The following is a 24,289-nucleotide window of genomic DNA, read 5'->3' as shown; positions in this document are numbered from 1 at the left end:
AAATTCCGTGACTTTTATTCATTTTCGACACAAAATAAGGCTTTGCGATTAAAATAATTCTAGAAAATAAAATAGTGCACGTTTTTCTAAATTTACCTTTAACTACCAAAGGGAGTCATTTTGACTCCCTAACGTATTTTTCTTGTCTTTTCACCAAATAGTAATATTTATACAAGTTTTTATCTCTTCTTATGTCAATAATAATTAATTCAAATCAATCAAAGGCTTAAATATACAATTATTTTCCTTTTGGCCCATATTTGCGAGACTTTGAAAGCATTTCTTATTTTACGGGTCTGTGTTTGGATCTACAAACTATATGAATGTCCTGATATTATTTTACCTTGCGATAAAGTGGTGAATGTGCAATTCATAGCATTTTCAAATCCATGTGTTTATAATCCGTTGTGTCTGTCCCTCCTCCGTTACCCCTTCGAATTCCTTCTCGCCGCCCGCTAATACTGTGCATTGCGCTGCAGCACTTTTATTTCAGCCTTGACTGTGTGGAAGTTGATTTTCAAATATGAAAAAGTACCTCTGATATATCGATTCCCCAGAAAAATTGATATACTGATGAACCAGGAAAATAAATCAGTAGAATGAAATAAAGTTACTGTCCTAGCACGTTCGGCTCTGACAGCGCTGGCTTCCGGGTGCCGCACAGGAAAACCGTGCGCTGTCCTTTGCATTAGTGAATCCAGTGAACTCTCGAGTGGACTGCAAAACTCCTATGATGCAAGGATTTCATTTTTCCTGACTGGGAGTATGGCTAGAAGAAGTAGGCGAAAGCGTGAAGAAGTCCTATCTATGTTGCATTCTATACCGGAAGGTGAATCGGAACGCGAAACAAAAGATCATTTCGGCTGTGACGAAGTCGAGAATTTTATTCCTCAAAACGTTTCTAGTGAGTCTGAAGATTCAGAAAAAACGCGTGTGAAATATAAGCAGTAATTTACATTTACTTTCCCTTTCATGGGTAGTTACAAAAAAAGGTATTATATACGATTATTTATCGATTCGTTTATACTGACTCACATAAAGCGATGTACATACAATTGTGGAACCACGCAGGCAAAATTACGAAGATTTTACACTTTCCGACGTGGAGCTAGTTGCATGTATAGCCATATTTTATGCCCGAGGAATATCAGGTACAACTGATTACTCTATTGAGAGTATTTGGTCAAACGACTGGGGAAGACCACTTTCTACAACGAACTAGGTTTGTTAACATTTTGCAATGTCTGAGAGTTGATGAGAAATCTAATTGATTCCAGCGGCTCAAAACTGTCAAGTTTGCCCTCTTTTCAATAGTGTACGATAGATTCATAGAGAATTACATTGCTTGTTACAAACCTGGTCCGTACATTATAGTTGATGAACAACTTTTTCCCAGTGTAATTAGGTATATTTCACTCTGTACATTCCTTCTAATCCGGACAAATACGGCCATGAATATTGGCTACCTGTTACAACTTGCTACAAAGAGAGCAAATATCTTGCAAATGCCTTCCCTAATGTTGTAAAAGGTAATTGACTTCATGCAGATTGCCGTTTAGCAGTACTGAAACTAATGCAACCATTTCTGAAAAAGGGCGAAATGTTACTGTATATAATTACTTTACCTCAGTCAAACTCGCTGAACAGCAAAAAATCCAGGGTACTAGCATTGTGGGAAAGGTAAATAAAAGAAAATAGAAGAACTAAAAGAGATGAAATCACAAATATACCACAAGAACGTCTACTCAGTGATAGCCTATCTACTCGTTGGAAAATACTCCCGACTTAGAAGGGATTCATGGATAGTGTACAATGAGATTACCTAAAACATTTCGCGCAAGACGTTTTAGAAAAAGCTCGTTACAGAGTTGGCTGATCCTCATGTTAGATGTAGATAAAAGCGTTGCGTGTCCAATGCCGCAGATTCTTCTGGCGGGCTTCTGCAAAAAAATTATTTCCAGGCAAAACCAAAGTGCAAAAATAATCTATCAGTTGGGAATTGTAAGACCTGCCAAAAGTCTTTGTGTGGGCAATGAAAATGAACGGCAATGCTTGAACTCTAAAGCACCTTAGACAAATGCGTGGCATATCAACTGCATTTTTTTGCTTTATTTAATTATCTTCCCAACTACCATGTAGCCTAAGTAATATTTTTGATCATTCAAACAATATGATAAAATGTGTTGAAAAGTCTACGTTTGCTGTTTTATCCAATTCCTCCATTATAATTCTATTAAAACAACATAACATGCAAGAAAAAAGAATTTCAAAGCAACACTGTCGAATTTCGCATTTAAAAAAATATATATATTTTTTAAAACGACGCCTGAAATATTGCTATTATTAACAAAAATGATAAACCAATGCAACCTATCAATAAAAACAGGCATAAACAGCAAAAATAAACAATTATAAGGTAGGAGTCAAAATGACTCCATTCGGTAGTTCTAGGGGGGGTGTCAAGTCCGGTATTCCTAGTGTTAAAATGAAGTTTTTAGGAAAGTTTTTGGACCTGTAAGAAAAAATGAAAACTGGGAAATAAAACTCAGGGACCATTTCAACTTGACAAAATAGTGGCTGAAGCTAGAGCTGCAGATTGCAATGGGCAAGACACATAATATGAAGAGAGTTAGAGGCCCTGGTGAAACAAGTCAGGACAGAAAACCCTGATGGAAGACGACCTCCAGGAAGACCAAGAAAAAGGTGGGAGGATGAGGTGTTGATTGGTATCGGGAGAATGGGTGTCAGCAAGGCGGATGCAGAAGTTCAAAAGAGTTGGAGACAGACAGACGGCGAGGCTAAATACCATTTATGGTATAAATGGACATGAGAGTAAGTAAGTTGTAGTACACCGAGTAATTGTCATTAATCCAGGGGTTAAAGGTTTGAAGCCCACCTGGGAGGGTTCCAGCGTGTGGATATATATACGAGTCCACCAACATCATCAGAATCACTTTATGCTGCTGAAATTGGCTGAAAAACAAAGACGAATTCATATTTGCCATTTTTATATAAAAATAAAATTATTACGACTGACATAATCCATCATGATGGGCACTACATGCACTGCAGTGCACGTACATATTGAATTTTGTTAGTGTGGTGGACTAGAAAATTATCAAACAATACTGCATGTCTTGAAAAATATAAAGGCGTGTCAGATGCATTCTTTAAATTTGGAATTGTATATTGCAGTTGAGTTCTTCCTTCCATTTCAAGTGTGTATGCTTCCACCCGGCTTTACTGGTCACCAGTAAGTGAGGATTCTCAGAAGCTCATCCATTTGCCCGAGCTGTTATTGACATTGGGTTACTATTTTAGACGTAGGAAAAAGCTGTATTTTTTACCATCAGGTTAATTTCCAGCCACCTGTAACAAGTTGGAGACTGATGCTTGCAAGGTTGCCTCCCAATGGCAGATAGACACTCCTAGGAAAGAAGTTCTGTTTTGGTCCTTGGGATGCATATTACATTCCAGGTACCCTGATTACACATTTCATAAACATTTCCTATCTCTGGAGTTTTTTCCTTACCTACAGAAACTCCCCTTCCCTCCTCATTTCCAAACTTGTAGTGAGCCCAAACATCCATTTTATTTATCCTTTATTATGTCTTTACAAATATGAAAATGTCTTCTACAGTGAAGCTAAATGTAATGCTAACACTGAAGTACCCTAATGTTTATTTTTTCTCCTTCCCATGAGCAAATCAGTTAATTATCACCATAGCATTTTTTACATTGTGTTTAATTCCTTTTGCATATGAAATACACTGGGATTGCCATGAGAAAAAAATTCCCCATGGACTGCAAATTGAACCATGGCTCACCAGGCGACAGTGAAGATCCCAATGCACATTCCCATGGCAATTGCACCAACGCTCATGGTACTAGGATATAGGCCCCCACGGTTTATCAAGGATGGCAACATGAGGGACAAAGGACTCCAATGAAGCCACAACCGGTTGAGAGCCATATAAAATAGTTTTGTTCTTAAAAGGAAATCAGAGTTTGCCAAAAAATTCTTTCCATCTAATATTTGTAATTATTAATAATTATAATATATTTATTTTAACGGGCACAACATTCTACAAATTACAAATAAAAATACAGCAAATGCACAACTATCCGTAAAAAAATGTATAAACTATAAAAAACGTACAAGGGATATAATACATACCTACTCGAGGGGGGAGTAAATCGAACTCTCGGCTACGACGCAGTCGGCTTCGCCGGCACACTCTGTACCCCGTAAATCCCCGGGGCCGGCTTCGGCGGCCAGGGGAAACGGTATGGACCGCCGTGGCCGGCAAACCTCTGAACGGCTTCGCTGAATTTTGCTGTATTCGAGGCGTGGGAGGGGAAGAAACGAGCGGGGAGGGGACGGGATCGGCCTGCCGTTCTTGTATCCGCGACGCTGCGTGGGCATTGGAACATTTTCTTCATGGACGCAGACTCAAATTAGGCATTTTTTGGCTAAGAGATGGCAGAAACGTCAAAATGCATTAAAGTCTTGTCTTAGAAGTGAAGTAACTCAGCAAAATCTATAGGAAATGAACATAAAATATAAAATTTTTCGGATTTTGACCCTATCCCCCTAAATAGCATTTGAGTTAGGGTTCACCTAGAGATCTCAATATTTTATGGCCTTATTTTTGATCGGTCTTACAACATTTTTCATTACACTACATGGATTTGAATAAAAAAATCGATTTTTCCGATTCGCAGAGAATGCGGCGGAATTTAGACGCATGTAACTAGTGATTGCGGCCTGTTACCTTATTTTTATTTTCCGAAGGGGATCCGAGGGGCTGACGGGGGTTTTTATGGGTGTTGTGACTTCGTACATTGTCGTCCACCTTCATTCCATATCTATGAGGCATAGGGGCACGGTACTGCGGTAGGAATATGCGAAAACGACCAAATTTTCCGACTTATTACAAAAGTTAATTTTTTCGGGGGTCTTTCAAGGAGCAACCGGAGTGTTCCAGAGATTTTCCTGCACAACATTGATTTGTCCGCTCAAAGTAAAAATTCCAGCTCTCTAGCTTTAGTGGAACTACAATTTCTTGACTCTTACTACCACTAACATTGCAAATTCCGTATTCTTCAAGTAGCGGCGCATATGCGCACTAATTAGCTATTGTTCACGTGAATTTCGTGGCCGTATCTTGTAAAGAAGTGCTTTAAAAATCGCGTTGAGCTGTCAGTACCCCATAACTCTCATGTCGATACTATTATTTTATGACGAAATCTACATTTCCAAATTTGAAGTTATTTTGCGGATCCGTCAATAGTCCTGGAGAAATGAAATTGACGTGGGAGAAAGCGTCTTCCTAAGCCTTTGTAAATCAATTAAAACAATACATGAAGGATGATAATTTGCCGAAAAATTCGACTTTTCGACATATTTTAATTTTTTTGGAAAGTTCCAGGGGGTTGTCGCGGATCTTTAGGTGCTTATCCCGTATTATGCGTAGTCGCCTTCCATCAATAAAAATTCCGGGTCTATAGCTGTAGTGTAAGCCGGGTTTTGCGACAGTCACACCCCTTTCAAGTAAACATTCCGCGGCCTCCAGGTAGCGGCACAAAGGGGAACATAAAAAACATCACTCACGTGAATTTAGTGTCCCTACCTACTCGGGAAGTGGAAAAAAAATTCCGAAAAATCTGAAAATTGTGCGTTGGTGAGATTCAAACTTCTGGGCGGCTGTGTTGTAAGCTACCAAACGTTGTAGGAGTCGCAATTTCGATTAATTATTTTGAAGTAACCGAGAGGGTTACGGGAACACTAGGGTGGACCGTTATAATGCGAAGCTCCCTTAACGATTTTTTGTGGAGATTCCGAATATTCATATGGCAAAGACCCAAGGCCGAAATCCGATATTCAATATTCCCCATCTCGACAATGGAAGATCGAATCAAGTTAATTACTCCAAATTCGTTCGACTTATGGATATTCCAAGATGGCCAAAAAATCTAGTATTTTGTGATTCTAGAATTTTTTCCTGATAGGATGTGCGAAATTAAAAACAAAACATTGGCGGCGTTGAACAACTTTCCAATAATGAATAAATAGATAAGCGTGAATAGACATTGTCTACTATGAAACAGCTAAAGGTTGCAATGCTAAAGAAGACGCCCCATAGAAATGCATATACTTATGCTAGACATACCCATTTTCATCTCACAAATAGCATATTACATATTAATGCAACTAAAATTAAAGGATCTTTCAACTCAGATTTTACGTGTATGAGAATTGTTTGTGGGAAGTTGGAGGTTAGGCACAAGAATGAATATTTCAGTTGATCGGACTAAGCGTGCTATCTGTGAAGTGACTACAATCACATCTTGAATGCCGTCCTTTGTTCAGCAGAAGATCTCAAATTGTTCATATTATGTTCTCTATTACAACACCCATGGGGCCATGAGAAGGCCTTCAAATCGTCCCTTTCACAGCTAATTCATGTTACTCCTGGAATGTCAAGGTCATGCAATATATTTTAATTCACTTCTTTTCATTTTACAAGCTTGTTATTTACATAGAGATTGAGGGTAAGAATCTTCACTGCTGAATGAACAAATTTTTTTTTCTTTTGCTGAATTTGCTTCTGCAATAATAATTTTTTCAGAGTAGTTTCATTTTAAAAAGATATATCACTAAATAATATTACACAGTGATGTCTCATAAACTGACGCGGAATGTGTGTATTTTGTTAATGACCTCTTTACATATCTAAATATGGTGTATGGAAGAAAATATGGGGTCCACCGTAGACTAATAGCTTCTCAGCAGAATATACGCATATCACTATAAGATTACTCCATATGGAGTGTGATATTTCTGTCAGAAGATAAGCGGTTTTGTAGAGCTTGATTTTGCTAACATAAAAATAGATAAGCATGGCCAGGCTTTTTGGCTTTCATCATACAACTAGTCAAGTTGCCCAACTGAAGGTCATACAACTTGGAGTTACTAATCATAGGAACACATATACTTAAACTTTCACAGCTAATGGTCATTATTCTGTGTTTTACTGTAGAAGAGTGAATAACTTATCAAAGTATAGGTATTGAGTAGTTTGCAGCCTGGAACAGGAATGTATGTTTCAGTGATTTGTTCACAGCCTCCAATCCCCTTTTTAAATAACCTTAAAATGAGAATGAGGGTTATAATTTTCACAGTTAAATGAATGACGTTTTTCCTAGTTAACTCGATAAAAAGACTTATATTCAACATGAGATTTAAATTTCGAATTCCCAACATAATGTTTTCTAGCATACCGCAGGTACTTGGTGATATCACGTTCCATGTACCTTGCGTCATAACTGTAACACAGTTGACAAATTAACCCTCTCTGGCAGTCTCCTCCTGGAAATCAGAATTGCGGTCCAGCTCAACTCCGTCATGTTTTACCTGAGAGAATTCCATCATGTATGATTAATTAAAGTTGGAGTTGCAGCAACTCCTCGGTACAATGATGTGGTAGCTTCCCTTGCCTTCCACATTGCAGTACTACAGCTGTTTAAGTACATGTTCTCATGCCTGCAGTGAAAAGAGTGTCGCCGTACAGACAGATGTGGTTTCCACCTTCACTCATACGAAGAATACCTTCTGCCCTCTCCCCCGGGTTATGTGAAGCACAGTTAGGGGAAGCCTCATACCGCAAAATCACGGCATCTTCACAGGCCTTATGTATCATTTAGATAGCCTATCTTGACCGGGGATAGACTCACATCAGCTTAGGGTAATACCACCATTTGTCCATGACTGATTATTCGACAAGAAAACTTTCTTATATGGCCGCTGAACTTTATATATTAAGTTTTACCCAACATCTGCAGCACAGCGGATGTATTTGGTGGTTTACAGCTCAGCCTTGACTGAAAAAAAATGTAGGAATAAAATTGCAAATATCAAAAGAATGAAAATAAATAACATACTACATTTATTAAATTAGCAAACTCTGACATGAGTCCATTATTGTGCAATAATATCGCATTATTTATAACAAAGGGAAACGACAGTGATTATTTCAACCAAGCATATTCAAAGAACACATGATATATTCCATGAATATCCAGATCCATTTATGAGATGACCAAAAAGGCTGGACTTTGAGCAATACACGTTGAAGTAAATATTGTGGGCGTCTTCAATATAAAATGTGGAATGCAAGCTTCTTCATCCCAATCTGCCAGACTGGTTGTACCCTTTTCTGCAAGTACTTTCCTCCAATATTCACTTTGAAAATCTAAAAATACATGACTTGGTACATTCTTAATGCATTTACATAGATTGCTAATAATCCCTGTTGGCACTTAACTATCATTAATTCCTCGATATGCAGACAAGAATTAACTATTGGGCTCTTAGGTGCATATTTGCATGAGATTGAATTAGAAACATTTGTAACATTTATATGAATTATCCTGTCCCCGAGCAAACATGTTGCATGCACAAAAGTGACTTATCTGAGTTAAATAATCACAGCATACACAACATGAATAGTGTCTCTCACTTGCGTGTCAATTTGGCAGTAGAGGTTGAAACAAAGAGTGAAATACAAAGCACAAACTCAGCATGAATAACGCTTCAAAGCTTTTCATGTACACATGTGGTTGTCAAGGCTTTTCCTCGCAGTGATGGATTGATGCAGGTTATGCATAAAAATAATAGCTGCTCTCACATGTGAGCATGCATGTGACTGTGAAGGTAAGCACTCACATCAAAATATCTACAACAAATGTTAAATTGAAAAGTTTTATCTTCTCTTTGTGTACGATGGTGTAACTAGGTCGTATTAACGAGTGAAATAGTTGCTGCAGATGTTGCAAAAATAAATATCCTATTGGGTGTGCACACATGTACATAGGTTCTTTGTCACCGCACGAATAACATTTCTCCTCCGTGTTGTTTCGCATGTGACTGTTGAGAGATCACCTCTGAGTGAATGTTGTTTTTGCAAATTCTGCATGAACAAGGTCTCCCTCTGGCGTACGTTCGAATGTGTCCGACCAGAAAGTTGCTCACAGGAAGAGAATTTTCGCACCTTCTGCACGAATAAGGATTTCTTCTGCACGAGGAAAAAGTGTCGCTACATCGCCCTTTCTCGAGAAAGACTTTTCACACTCGTTTCATGAAAAAGGTTTCTTTCCCGAGTGCGTACGTACATGTCTAACTAAGTGCTACTTATTCGAGAAAGACTTTTCACACAAGTTGCAAGTTAAGGTCTCTCTCCCGCGTGTGTACGAAAAAGTGTCGCTACGTCACCCTTTCTCGTGAAAGACTTTTCACACTCGTTTCATGAAAAAGGTTTCTTTCCCGAATGCGTACGTACATGTCTAACTAATTGGCTCTTATTCGAGAAAGACTTTTCACACAAGTTGCAAGTATAAGGTCTCTCTCCCGCGTGTGAACGGATGTGTGCATTGAGGTTGACTCTCTGGGTAAAAGACTTGGAGCAAATTGTACAAGAATACGGTTTCTCTCCCGTGTGTGTACGAATATGTGTAACTAAGTGGCTCTTATTCGAGAAAGTCTTTTCACAATAGTTGCAAGAATGAGGTCTCTCTCCCGTGTGCGTACGGATGTGTGAATTGAGGCCGCCTTTCTCAGTAAAAGACTTGGAGCAAATTGTACAAGAATACGGCTTCTCTCCCGTGTGTGTACGAATATGTGCAACTAAGTGGCTCTTATACGAGAAAGACTTTTCACAATAGTTGCAAGAAAGAGGTCTCTCTCCCGTGTGCGTACGGATGTGTGAATTGAGGCTGCCTCTCTCAGTAAAACACTTGGAGCATATGCTACAAGAATAAGGTTTCTCCCCCGTGTGCGTGCGTATGTGTCTAACTAAAGCGCCCTCATCCGAGTAAGACTTTTCACAATCGTTGCATGGAAACGGTTTCTCTCCCGTGTGTGTACGAATATGACGAACTAAGTGGTACTTGCTCGAGAAAGACTTTTCACACTCGCTACAAGAAAAAGATCTATCTCCCTTGTGTGTACGAATATGTGCATTGAGGATTCGTTTCCAAGCAAAAGACTTGGAGCATATGCCACAAGAATAAAGTTTGCCTCCCGTGTGCTCACGTACGTGTTTAACTAAGTTGCTCACATCCGAGAAAGACTTTTCACACTCTTTACATGAAAAAGATTTTTCTCCCGTGTGTGAACGCATGTGAGAAACAAGGTCATAAGACCGCGAGAAGGACTTGTTGCAGACTGAACACAAGTAAGGTCTCTCCCCTGTGTGCGTGCGTACGTGTCTAACCAAGGCGCTCTCATCCGAGAAAGACTTTTCACACAAGTTGCAAGTAAAAGGTTTCTCTCCCGTGTGTATACGAATATGACGAACTAAGCAGTACTTATTCAAGAAAGACTTTTTACACTCGATACATGAAAAAGGTCTTTCTCCCGTGTGTGAACGCATGTGGGAAACAAGGTCATAAGACCGCGAGAAGGACTTGTTGCAGACTGAACACAAATAAGATTTCTCTGCGATTGATGATTCTGCTACAAGATCAAAATTATGAGCAACAGAATTACTTTTTGTGTGTTTGATTAGCTCATTTTTGTCGTTGAATGCATCGCTGCAGTGAAATGAATTTTTGTTTGATCTATTACTGCTCCTAGGATTTTTGATCGAGCAATTAGGCATCTCCTCCTTGTCTCCCACGAGGGTCTCACACCCATTTCTTTCAATTCTATTAATTCTGATATTCCTAAGGCTATTCATAGTATTTGGTGCATCAAAACCACCTTTCTCCCCAAAAAAAGTCTTTGCGCCTCCGGTTCCACTGAGTTTATGTGATTTGTTGTTTCTCACATTGCATTGTCTATCATCAGGAATTGAGCTATTTGTTTTCATGTCAGTATCTGGAGCACCACGTTTTTCCAAGTCTTCATCCATCAGGTTTCTTTCTGTCTTTACTAGGGATGCTCCAGCATTGAAATCACTTTGTGTCACCAAAGCTGTGGGACCAGTGCATTCCTCATTTGAATAACTCCTTACATTTCCTTCCGCAGGCAGATATGATGTTGATGTTGTTTGAATGGGCATTCCATCGGTTGTCTGGACCCCTAGAAAAGAATTTCAAATGACAACTATCATAGTTAAACATGAATACTAAGATTCCTAAACCAACTAATCAGAAGTGATTTAATGGATGAAAAAAGTCATAATTCACTGAGTTAAAATCTAGCCTGGCTTGGACTTGAAACCAGAAACAAAAATAAACAGAAAGTTAGTAGATGGGAAAAAATTGGGAAAGAAACACATAACACAAAAACGTCTAGGGCAACAGGAATCATTATAACCCATCGTATTTATACATAAGTCAAAACACATGCACACCACACATCTGACCTACAATTGATGAAGAAGAATAAAATCAGGCCACTTTAAGAATTTGTCCTTTCTATGGCAGACTATGATTTAAACATATTTTATTTATTTTGAATTGTGCTAAGGTAGATATTTCAAAAATTAATTTACTATTCAATTCAATATCTTATGATTGGCAAATATTTTGTAAATTAAAACATCATTCAATCAACCAATTAAAAATTAAAAAATAAAATCGTAAATTTTGTGGCACTACAGACAAACATCTCGTAAATATTTTTTTAATTATTCCTGAATTAGTTTTCATAAAACTATTAAACATTTAAAGCAATAAAATAACCAAAATAACTATCTGGTAACCAAATATCCTTAACTGTATCGAGATAAACAATCGTTTGGTGGCGTATCGGGGTTACATATTTCAGGATTGCACGCACGCACGCCTCAGTTATTATTTGCGTTGGGATAGTAGTGATTCCACTCTTTATCATAATGAAAATGAAAAAGCAAGAGCAATTTCCACAATTTTTTCCACAAAAAAATTGTGGAAATTGCTCCTGCTTTTTCATTTTCACTGTGTCAAGTTTCCACTCCATCTTGCCTGAAACCTCAGACTATACTCTTTATCATAATTAGCGTCTTTATTGCTATCCCTGCTATCTTCTGCAGAAAATCACTACACAATCACTAAGCCACATTACATTTTTCACACAGTTGGTCGACGCCAATTTTAGTTTTGTTGTAGGATGTACACACATCAGATTTCTTTTGGCTACCACTTTCAACATCAATGGCAGTATCGTGACGCATTGTGTAATGAACAAGAACTGATACATGGTCTTTGGGCAGTATGACATGAACATATAATTCTTTTGGAAATTAAAGAGAGATAAATTCATTGCTCTGCTCTTGCTGGGTAAAAATCCTTTAATTTACATTTAACTTCTTTTGATCGTACCAATGTATGAAAGCCTTTCTTCCTGCAAATATTTGGGCCTGGGAAACAATTGTGAACTAGTTATCACATGTACCTTTTGGCACCCACAAATCGCTCAACTAACAGAATAACAATATCAAAAGCTGAATTACTATTTCAGTACGGTCCTTTGGGCTGAAAAAATATGTAAAATAAGTTCTATAAAAGAAAGTTACCAAGAAAAACTGCTGCAAAATCAGGACTGCTTAATCACAGTTTATAATAGAAAATGAACAGAAAACACTTCCTATTCAGTTGACTATTTAGCGATTCCGCTAAGAAGAAGATATGCTATATCTAAACGCGACAGGGGAGTGACAATCACAATAAATACTCCCATATCAGCTAAGATAAGAGATAAAGAACCCAGAAGAAGGGTACCTTCAATAAACCGTACGGCTGCGAATCACTGCTTTGTATTTTAGGAGTGTGGATTTCTGTAACTCACCACTGGGAAAACGGTTGAACTTTGTCCCTTGTAAAGCACCAGCTTAAGGTCGCTTGCACCCCCACTACCCTTCCCTGCAGAGGAGGCAATAAAGCAGGCCACTTGCCGAGGTACCCATAACAGTAACTTAGATGCGTGAAACACTGTGTCCTTGTCGATGTAGAAAAAATATCATACAATATTTGTTGCATACTTATAAGCAATGCTGACAAAAAATTTTACACTGGCGTGAGCAAAGTCATGTGGCCAAGTCACACCAGCTTCATGTCATGCTCTATTTATGCTAACCATGTGCCAATTACTAACATACAACTGTGTGAAGCTTTAGAGGACTAAATGATGTACAGCTACTAATATCAGGTGCATAATATGCCATCATATGATAAATGGCACACCTGATGAAACACTATCGCCCACCTTTGTGCCCCTCATGCCTACTGAAGAGTTAAAGGGCTGGGATGCAACATTATGGGCAGTCACTAGAACCCTCTCCTGCCAGCACCTACACTAGGAAAACATTTTCCACGCTATGAACAGCATGAGAATGTTTGGAGTCTATCTGTGTGTAGCTTAATTTTAGAGAAGAGTCACCGTTGGTTTTTTCATTACTCAGATTTGGGAGACAAATCAACGGTGTGCCCTTCCTTTACCCCTCCTACTGCGCATGAGCCTCTATCTCTATCTTAACACATGTCCATGGACAACTTATTGTGTTAACAGTATTTTTTAAAGCAAATTCAGCATTTGTTTTCAATAATTTAACCTTCTAAAAATTACTAACCTCTTTTGAGCATTTTGGAATTTTAAATGGATTTGTAGTGTTAACGACATCAAAGTTAGAGAACACAAGGTACTAAGACTATACCTTCAGAAATTCGTTATTTTTAATGCAACAATTTCGCTTTAAAAAATGCTTATGCACAGAGAAAAAATGGAGAAATCATTTCAAAGTATAAATATTTCAACAGTATGTTGTATGCAACAAAATATATCATTGCAAAAACCATTGACAGTGAAACCACTTCACGACAGAGTACTGGGGTGAGGATATAAATGAGTGTGTAGGACAGGCTAAACCCTTTCGTGCCGGATGTCGGGTGGATGCAATGGACATTTTCATACATAGAAGACAAGAAGCCTTACACTCATTTATGATCATCCTCACCGCAGGAATTCTTTTAAAGGAGTAAATTATGAAAATAAAATACAATGTTTAGTTGAAAAAACATTGGTAATGCAATAAGTTGGCTGTGGATTTATGCCATGACTGGGTTAGTGACTTGGGTGAGGGACAGATACCCAGATGAGCTGGGTCTGAATTCTGAGGGACTAAAATACCCATGCAACTCTTCCCAAAATAGAGCTCCGTACAGAAATGTTTAAAATGTCCTAATGCTTCTCATAGTACAAAAACGTTTTCCAACCATAGGTGCAGGCAGGAAAGGGTACAGTTGACTGCCCATAACTTTACAGTCTAATACTTAATAAATTCGAAATATAGAGTACGGCCACTGAATGCATCCGACCAACAAATTCCATTTCTAACTCAGGGGTATCTTCCCTTCCCTCGCATTGGCAGGAGCAGATGTCTAATCGTTTGTGTTGAAAAATCCACGGCAGCTTTACCTGACGTTAGGTGTATGACATGAAAATGCCCGTCGGCTCCGACCCATGTTCAGCTTGAAAGTGTTGAAATGGGAAAGTGACTGCCCCTAAATTTACATCCTGCAGTGAGGTGGATAAAGCTTACAGCTAGAATCAACACCTTACTAACCAAAGTTAGCATGACACCCATTATCAATACTACACTGTTTCATAACACCAAAATCCTACAATTAAGGTATTGAAATCAAGTTTGGTTGTTCTTAGCCATATAGATTTCATTAGTGGCGCATTACTATCGATTTTATATTATGTCAACAGTATGTTCTCCACCAAGGAAGCTTCATGCTTGGCTCTCTGTTAAACCTAAAAAAGCACCATAGCCTATTCTAGGGAAAGAAGGGCGAAAAGGAATGCACACATTTAAAATATTTTCCATAATTTTCCCACTAACTTATAATGGGCCAGAAGCAAAGATAATTTTTCCATTCACATGGCCAGTTTCCATATTCACATTTTCTATTAAGACTTTTTGATACTCAATTTTCAAAGCAAGTGCTCCTTTATGTTGATTTGTTACTATTTTTTCAATTGTCTGGTCTCAAAACATGGCTAGTTAAATATTAAAAATTTCAATACAACAAAAATTTTTGCAATGCATTAAAAATGATACAAATGACCACAAAAAATCACATAAATATAACTCTTCTCCCCTATCCATTTGGCACTTAAACTAAAGAAAACAGAAAATATGGATGGATGACTAATCAGTCACAATGAGACCACTTTCAGAAGAGATGACTTCCAGTACATTCCACCATTCATGACATGCCATCATGAAATCTAGCAAGTCGTCACATTTGAAATCGGCCTGAATTTTATGGGCCATTGATGGTGTCGATGGCACAGTGACAGGCCGGAATGAAATGGGTGCTGTGGAGACCATGGTGTGATTAGACTCATCTGAAGGCATCCATAAAGACGCATGGTTATTTGAAAGTACGCCGGCACGCTTGGGATGGTGGCCAGTGAAAAGGCATCCCATCAGAAAGCAGCCTATGCCTTATCTATATACTGCTATTTGTAGCCCTTGAGAGCACTAACCCACTGATTCCATTGCGGACTCATTGGCCACTGTCGTATTTTCAACTATGTCCCTTGTAACAGTAAAAGTTGGCTAAATTAAAGCATTAACATGTGCATCGTCCTCATTAGCATCATTTCCTTCATGTATAGAGTTACTTTCAACCATTAAGAGCACTCACCAAATGCCTCAGTAGTGGACTCCTGTGCAATCGTCAAACTCTCAACTGGCTCCCCATCCTCGCCTAACGTAAGCTGTAAGTAATAATCAACATATGAATCATGTATGCACAAAGGATTCAGGATTTTTTTTAAGGATTGCCTAAAACTACTTCATACACCACATTGCATCAAAAGTTTTTTAGTGATAATCATGGAGATAATAATCAACATATAATATTTGTAAAATGAAAAGTAGGAACATATTATGAAAAGAGCTCCATGCGAATATTGAACCTAGAAGTTCCAGGTAGTAGCCACACGCAATAACCACCGGGATATCGCTCCTACAGTAAGGCAGACCATTTATAAGGGAATAAAATATACCTGTAAATGTTGACCCGCTTTTCTTGTTTTAACCATTGGCTATGTAAACCTACATTTTGGTGATTCGTGGACAGCTTCCGACATATTATATCACTAAAAAGTTTGATTTAAATGTAATACCTGATATTCTTAATGAGATGATTTATTAGCACCAGCGTTTACTTTCGTAAAATATAAGGAAAGCATACTATAACGCATAAATAAAACATAAATATGAATGAAAACGGCTTCTTTTGAGATATGACTACTACTTCAGGAATGAGAAACTTTGAATCAAATGGGTAACCTTAACAGCTGTTCAGAAAGCAAAACGTCCTACCATTTACAATGATAAATGATTACATTTTTACCTACTACATATCGCCGTCATCAATAATTAAATTCCATAGCAAGAATTCTTTACATACCTGGGTATTCTCTTCCAGAGATGGTTCCTTTTTTGCCCCAATCAGCGTCCACTCCAGGTCTTTTGTGCCCTGAGTTTCTGCATTTTCACCTTGGGATTCAGTTAAGGTTATTGGCTGCAACATAATGCCAAATCATCATCATAAATGATTGAGATACAAAAAAAGAACTGCTTTTGATAAATTGTCTCAAGAATAAAATTAAAGTTCATTCAAGATTGATACAGTCTTCATTCTACCCTGCAAGCATCCTAAAAGTAAATAATGTCAGAATTTTATAATGTTTATGCTTATGTTTATTAAATTTACCTTTTTAATACAGACTTAAAAACCCATATTTGCATAGCAAAATCCCTTCAAAAGCCACGTATTGATCCTCAGGGCAATAGTTTCTGGAAATATAAAACTCCAGATGTAATTCTATTCTTAATAGAAACCTATTTTATGGGAGAACTTTGCATGAGAATTCAGAGCAAAAATAAAGTATCACACATTCATGGAAAATTAATAGGGTCAATAAAGGAGAATAATTTATTGTGCTTTGCTTTAGAAGTCAGTTTGTCAAACATTTTGACTAATAAAATTAAGTTCCTCAGACTAATAATAACAGGAGTCAATTCGGAGTTAGTGAAAAAAGTTATCTATACATGAGCTCCTTATAGGACAAAAGATGATTAACGTCAATGGGAAAATATGAAGGTTTATTTAACACAAACAATTGATGAGTAGTGTGTACTTGAGGTGTTTTTACTTCCAGAGACTAAATAAAAATTAAATAATGTATATTGAAGAAGAACGTCATTAGTTTTCACAGAAATTACTGAATCCATAGCAACTTATTTTCTCAAAAGGTATACGACAGTGCTTTGAAGCATGTGAAACTGTTTCTGGAGTAAATGCAATATATCCGAGGTAAATATATACAAAAAATGATAACTTCACTACTTTAAAGTGTACCTCCACCACTGACCATAGTTTCATTGCTATGTCATTTTCATTTCTCTTAACCTTAACAACTGAATGACATGTTATACTACAGGAAGAAGAATAACCAGTGATGGATGAAGCAAGAAAGAAATAGTCAGTAGAATAGCTCAGGCATAGATAGCATTCTTCAAAAAATAAAAATTTGCTCAAAGCTGAGAATAAAACTACAGAAGTAAGGAAGAAATTCATCAGACACTACATATGGAACATATTTATAAATGGTAGCAAGGTACAAGGCAATTTTTTCACTAAGTAACAAATATGCACGAAGAAGAGTGGGATATCACATGTCTTCCAAAAACCTTAACTTAATCGGCTACATTATGAAACATGATGGTCTTATAACAACAATACAGACAAAGAGAAGGACAGGTGGACTGAAAGTAGGGAAAAAAATGGCTCAGAATGTTTTAATATGTCCGGTTATTAAGGATACACAAACCGAAGAACACAGACGTGAAAAGATAAGCAGATGTTAGACAAGAATTGAGGAATCTATGAAACGAATTTTAGGAATGTGGATTTATGATGACAATATAGTTCATATGCAATTCAAGTTCCATAGACAATATATAGTTCATAATTAGTATTACCTGATTATAAGAGTCTTGATGCATCTGTTTGCTTGTAGCATCATCAGAGCAATCATTCACCACATATCCTTGTTCATCATCACTAATCTGATCATTTTTAATAGAAGAGCACTCGTATATTACCGGATCACTCTAATGGAAAGAGAAAAATACTTTGATACACATTCTAATCTATTGGTGCACAAGCAAAAGTGATCATGAATGAAGCTTGAAATACAGTGTCTGTAGTAAATAAGTAATCCCTGATGAACTTTTCTGGCCTCTTTGTAGAAAATAGATTTACTTAATCAACCAACAAAATTTGGCCAATAGGGTTCTAATTGTTTCAATATAATCTAATGAAATTCTTGGTAAGAAGAAGGAACAACTTTATTGGGAAAATCTTGAGAGTGAATAGCTTTTAAAATTGTTTACTTCCCCTTTTATTATAATTAATTTTCATAAACGAGCAATGCAAGAGCACTGATTTCTAAGAAAATGATGAAATCTAAGAATAAGCAAAATGTCCGTGTTACTTTAATGATGGAAGCATTTCAAGACTATACACAACAGCAGCAGAAAATTGAGTCAACAAAATAAAATTCAGCTCATGTCACTAACTTTTGATGTCTTCTGGTAATCCATTTGAAATGCAAAACATACAACACCACATTCCAAAGTGGCAAAGGACAAATTCTTCATCCTTGTTATAAATTCCGGTTAACTTTCATCACAAAATCTATATCTGATCACATTCCTGTGTTTATCAATCCCTCATAAGGAACAAACAATGTTGTTATATCCAGCTAGCAGCTGCATCATGATGTCATGGTCACCCTATTTAACTGTTCCAAACTCAATAGTACTCACATTAACTCTCAATTCCTAATCACCCTTCACCTCTGTGGTGAACAGACGTAGATACTGCGTTATATAATTAAAAAAACTGCTTCATGATGTGATGACAGCACGCTCACTTGCTCAGTAAACAAATTAGAAGTGTCACTTATGCAAAAAACAAAAAAAAAACTGTTCATTATTATGAATAATTCCTTTTAAATTATTCATTCATGAAATCTTTTCTGTAGTTGCTCGTGATTGATCAGGTGAGGGTGAATGCTTTACGTTTTTGCTGAGAGGTGTTGGGAACATTCCACAAAGGAATGACATTGTGCCGTAGAAAAATTGAACTATAAAAGGCACAAGTAAACTCACCAATTCATCATTGGCCAATGGGTCTGACACATCAGTTGAAATTCCTGCTGGATCTGATGTGTACAGCACAGGATAATTCTCTACACTGAGGTTACCTTTGTCCTCCTCTTTCACATGAAACTAGAAGAGAACAATGATGTTCACTCAATTAAAAAAAAACAAAAATAACTTCATTCGATGACAAAAAAATCCTCTTTTGCATGAGAATACTCCAGCTGGCCAATGTACTCTAGATATTCTTGCGACTCATGAATCAAACTCCAGAATATCAGCGTTGAACTACGAGGGAGAGTTATGTCACAAAGGGAGTGTGGTTTGAAAGAGAGTTTTGACCACTTACAGCAGAGGCAAAACAGCTGGAGGGACAGATTGAGGATCCACTGTACATTAAATTGCCTTAATATATTCTTTACTCAGGCTTGTAATGAGGTGCCACAACAGTTATAGCTGGATCCTTCATTGAAATTAAGGAGGAAGATGGCTTAAAACAAAGAGAGGGCAATAATGAGACGCAGCCCAGTTTTAGCCAAGACAAATGGCTTAAACAGATATTTCACACCGTTATCCACAAGGCAACTCCATCAGATACAAGTAATTTCTATCAGAAGATTTCCAGTGTTGTACAAGTGATATTGACTGAAAAATAATAGTGTGGTTCAGCTTTCTGCTTCAAACTGAAAAAGCCCTCAGCTGACGGTTGCATAAGGCCTCGGTTACGATACGAGCGGCGGGCGGCGAGCGGCAAGCGGCACGTGAGCGGCAGTAGTGGCTACAATACGAGCGGCAATTTTCTAACCGCTCTACAGTGGGCGGAAATCGAAAAAAGCCGGGCAAAATTACAATATGACTTTTTATAGTTATAAACTTGAAACTTCGCAGGCATACTCAAAAATGATTGAAATTTATGGATCTGTACTTTATTTGACAAAGATTCCTCCCTTTACTGAGATAGAGATGCTCAAACGTGAGAAAATTTCCATAAAATCGCCCGTCTTCAATTTTCTCTGAAAATCTTCTTAAGTAAGTAGATTGTGAAATTATAGGTGGATTCTTGCGGAATAAAAAACCACATAATCTGTTGGCATAGTATTTTTTCTTTAATTTTCCGTAATCTAAAAAATCCTGTGATAGTTGTTGTTTCATGTTATACCCTCCGATGTAAAAGGCCTTGAGAGCTGTTTTCGGGGCGATGGAAATAAATAAATAAATAAATGGAAATAAGAATATTATGGATTAATTTTTGCCGTGCAGTTACAAAATGGCGGATACTGTTTTTCGACAAAGTTTTATATTTAGGTAGAGTTTAAAATGGGTTTACGGCAAAGTCACGCGGAGTAATTTATATGAGAGTATTCTTTGAAGATTTCTTGAGATGATTTGCAGTTATCTGTGAAATAAGTTTGCGACGCCGGAAATTACATTGATTTTTCGATCGCGCGGCAAGGTTCGTCTCTGCACGTCGGGAGTTGGATTAGCCGCGACGCGGTAAGGTTATTGAAACTGTATGGGTTTTAATGCTCAGCATTCACCGTTTTTATGTTTTGCTTCAATATACTGATTCTCAAATGGTCTATGGTGAATACAGTGGAGGTTTTTCAGCCGAGGTAAGTGCACGTATCATTGAAGTTCATTTCGTTTTCTTTGGATACGATCGAAGACCATGCCTCTATTGAAAGTGTTCAAACCTCGAAATAGTGAGTTGTTTTCCTGGGACTTTGTCAAAAATACCTACCAGAAAGACACCAGCTGAGACTCATACCTTCTCTACTCTCCGATCCCTGACCCCCAGGATTCTACTGCGAAAACGGTCGTTTTGTGACACCGCGGAGCGGACCCTTTGAACGTCTTAACTGGGTATTTCCACGAGAACTTCTAGCTTTTTTAAAATGCGTATCATACCCTCAGTTCTACTTTGACTTATAGATTACTCATATCTGTTACACATTTACCACACGTTCTTCCCCGTGTACTCAATAGGATATTGGATAACCAGAGGTTCTTCAAGTTTATTATTTATTTTTGAATTTTACATAGGTTCCTTCCGCCATTTATTTATTCATTCATTTCTAACTTCCCCGTAAACAGCACTCATCATAAAGGGCAAAGGTACAAATAGAAAAGTCCAGGGGATGTAGGGGGATTGACTATGTCATGATAAGACAGAGGTATAGGAATGGTGTGAAAAACTCCCGCAGCTTCCCTGCCGCGGATTCAGACCACAACCTAGCGCTCATGAAATGCAACATAAGATTCAAAAGACTAATTAAAGTTTGGAAGGCGAGGATTTGGAATGTAGAAGCACTGAAGGGGACTATGAGGAAGGAATATCAGGAACTAGTGGGCAATAGTACCCGGAAGATTAGAAGTACACAGACTGTAGAGGAAGGGTGGAATAATATTAAAACGGGAATAGTCAAAGCGGCGGAGAAGTCAATTGGCTACATAGACAGCAAAAGGATAAAGAAGCCTCGGGTTACGGACGCAGTGGTAAAAGAGATGGAGGAGAGAAGGAAGTGGAAGAATGTGGACACAGAGTAGGGCAAAAGAATGTATATGGAACTAAATAATCGATTACGACGTGAAACTAAGAGGGCAAGGGAGGCTTGGTGGAAAAGACAGTGTGAGAAAATGGAAAAGTTCCAGAAGGATGGAGAAGTAAAAGAGGATAAGAGTACAGCAAAAGAGGATAAGCCGTATCCAAAATTAAGGCTAAAGATGGAAGGATGCTAACCGACGGCGAAGAGGTACAGACTAGATGGAGGGAATACGTGGAGGATCTGTATGAAGTAAGGAATAGGCCGGAGAAATTGATTTTTGATGAGGAAAGTGCAGTGGAGGAGGAAAATCTTTGGCCGGGTATCTTCGATGCGGAAATCAAGAGAGCCCTTCGTGATATGATGGCCAGGAAAGCAGTGGGCATGGAGAATATATCGTGAGTGAGCATCTAAAGAATCTAGGGAAGGAGAGTAAGAATTTTTTTCGAACTAGTACGGAGGATCTATGAGGAGGGATGTTGGCCGGAGGATTTCGTGAAGACGGTTATAATTCTGCTACTGAAAAAGACGAAACCTGTGGGATGCAGAGATTATAGGACTATTAGCCCAATATCGTATGCAGCGAAATTGGTACAGAGGAGGCGAGGGCAAACGAGTATTTGGGCGAAGATCAGTTTGGTTTCAGAAAAGGGAAGTCAACTCGTGATGCAATAGCAATAATGAGGTTCCTCGTCGAGAGGACCATTTGATAGGGTGAACTGGATAAAGTTAATGAACATTCTCAAGAGAATGGGTGTAGATTGGAGGGATAGGTGACTCATTCGTAAACTTTATATGGCTCAGACTGCACAAGTGAGGGTAGCGGACGGAAAAACTGGGTGGGAAAGCATTGGCCGAGGTGTGAGACAAGGTTGTCCTTTATCGCCGCTGCTTTTTAACGTATACGCTGAGGAGATGGTAAGGAAAGCGTGGGACAAGTTGGAAGCTGGAGTGGCAAGAAGTGGGAAGAATGATGTTTAAATCGGTAAGGCTCGCAGATGATCAGGCGCTGATTTGCCAGTCAGCGAGGGGACTACAGGCTCTAGTGGATGCGTCAGACGAGCGGTGCGAAGAGTATGGGATGAAGATTAATGACAAGAAGGCCAAGGTGATGCGCTTTTTGTAAAACTTCGCGAGCAAGGAATGTGAGACTCAAGATAAAATAGGTGGGGAAAAACTTGAGCAGGTAAATCAATTCAAATATTTAGGCAGTACGTTAGAGAAAAACTGATACAGTAGTAAGGACATTAGGAAGAGAATTGAATAAGCAAAGGAGGCGTTCATGAACAGCAAGGAGTTTCTAAGAGGATCGTTATGTAAGAATTTAAAGAAAAGGTTAGTGACGAGTTTGATCTGGAGAGTAGCGCTTTACGGTGCATAAACGTGGAAACTTAGGAAGGAGGACGAGAGAAGATTAGAGGCATTCGAGATGTAGGTATGAAGAAGAATGGAGAAGGTGAAATGGACAGAGAGGAGGAGGAACAACGAAGTTCTGGACATGGTGGGTGAGGAGAAGAAGCTGTTAGATGAGATACGGAGGAGACGGAAGGTATGGATGGAGGGGATGCTTAGCGGGGAAGGGAAGTTGAAAACAGCGTTAGAGGGTAAAATGTTAGGGAAACGAGGAAGGAAGAGAATAGAATTTTTAGCTATATTGAAAGGGAGTTACAGTGGCCTTAAGGCCTGTTTACACGGTACATTAACACGGGTACGGGTTAATGTCTATATGTATGAACGCGAGAATGATCCCCAAAATGCACCGTGTAACCACCCAACTTGTGCGAGTGCATGCACAGAAAATAGAACCTGTTCTAATTTTGTTCATACATTCGTAAATGTTCCGTTCCGGTCCACAAAAATCATTCATGCAAACTCGTTAGGCATTAACGCAAAGGCATTAACTCGTATGTGTTCCTTTACATTGTATCGAAAAAGTTAGTGTTGGAAGGAAAGGGAGGCTCCCAGATTACTTCTGTAATACTCCATGGAAACCAACCTTAATCTTTAGAATACTATAATAAAATGTTGATCATTCCACATAAATACCCTGGACTGCACCTCACTAATTAAAACTTCTATTAGTATATGCTTATTTTAACTTCAGTCTTCCTTTGCTTGGCCGTATTCTCACCACTTTGATGTATCTACGCTGACATTTTCAACTACACTGAAGGATGAATCTACTGAGCGGCAGTGGAAAAGAAATCGGTCTGGACTTGGAATCATGAGCGGCACTGGGCGAAGCCGCTCACTGTCGCTCGCCGCTCAAACATATCGTACCCACCCTCAATGGATTTACACGCAACTAAATGAGGTCCGATATCAGAGCGGCGCCGCTCACGCCGCTTGCCGCCCGCCGCTCGTATCGTACCCGAGGCCTAACTGTGAGTGACTTCCCGTAAATATACTTATATTTATGACAGACACACCCTCTTTTTTATAGAGCCAAGAAATTTGTATAACTGAAGGTGGTTCAAATCAGGTTTCACTGTGTACTAGAACATAACTTACCAACTCATTGTCCCTGGGCAGTACCAAGTCTGGAAAAGGAAGGTATATTTCAGTGGTTTGGGT

The 24,289-nt window shown here is 38.4% G+C and overlaps 1 protein-coding gene across 1 annotated transcript; it reads right to left on the bottom strand.

Annotated features, from left to right (window-relative positions):
- Positions 1-7,932: 7,932 nt before the first annotated feature.
- On the bottom strand, positions 7,933-24,260 carry LOC124172297 (gastrula zinc finger protein XlCGF57.1-like). The gene is made up of 6 exons (XM_046551733.1): positions 24,227-24,260; positions 19,182-19,301; positions 17,988-18,119; positions 16,411-16,524; positions 15,640-15,712; positions 7,933-11,083 (listed from the first exon to the last, which is right to left on the bottom strand). Exons 3-6 carry the CDS (start codon positions 18,009-18,011, stop codon positions 9,306-9,308), a joined length of 1,989 nt encoding a protein of 662 aa, XP_046407689.1. The 5' UTR covers positions 18,012-18,119; positions 19,182-19,301; positions 24,227-24,260; the 3' UTR covers positions 7,933-9,305.
- Positions 24,261-24,289: the final 29 nt, after the last annotated feature.

Source organism: Ischnura elegans (genome assembly GCF_921293095.1).
Source record: "Ischnura elegans chromosome 13 unlocalized genomic scaffold, ioIscEleg1.1 SUPER_13_unloc_1, whole genome shotgun sequence".
NCBI classification, from domain to species: Eukaryota; Metazoa; Arthropoda; class Insecta; order Odonata; family Coenagrionidae; genus Ischnura; species Ischnura elegans.
The sequence above is the reverse complement of the archived record's forward strand: the minus strand, read 5'-3'. Positions and strand labels throughout refer to the sequence as shown.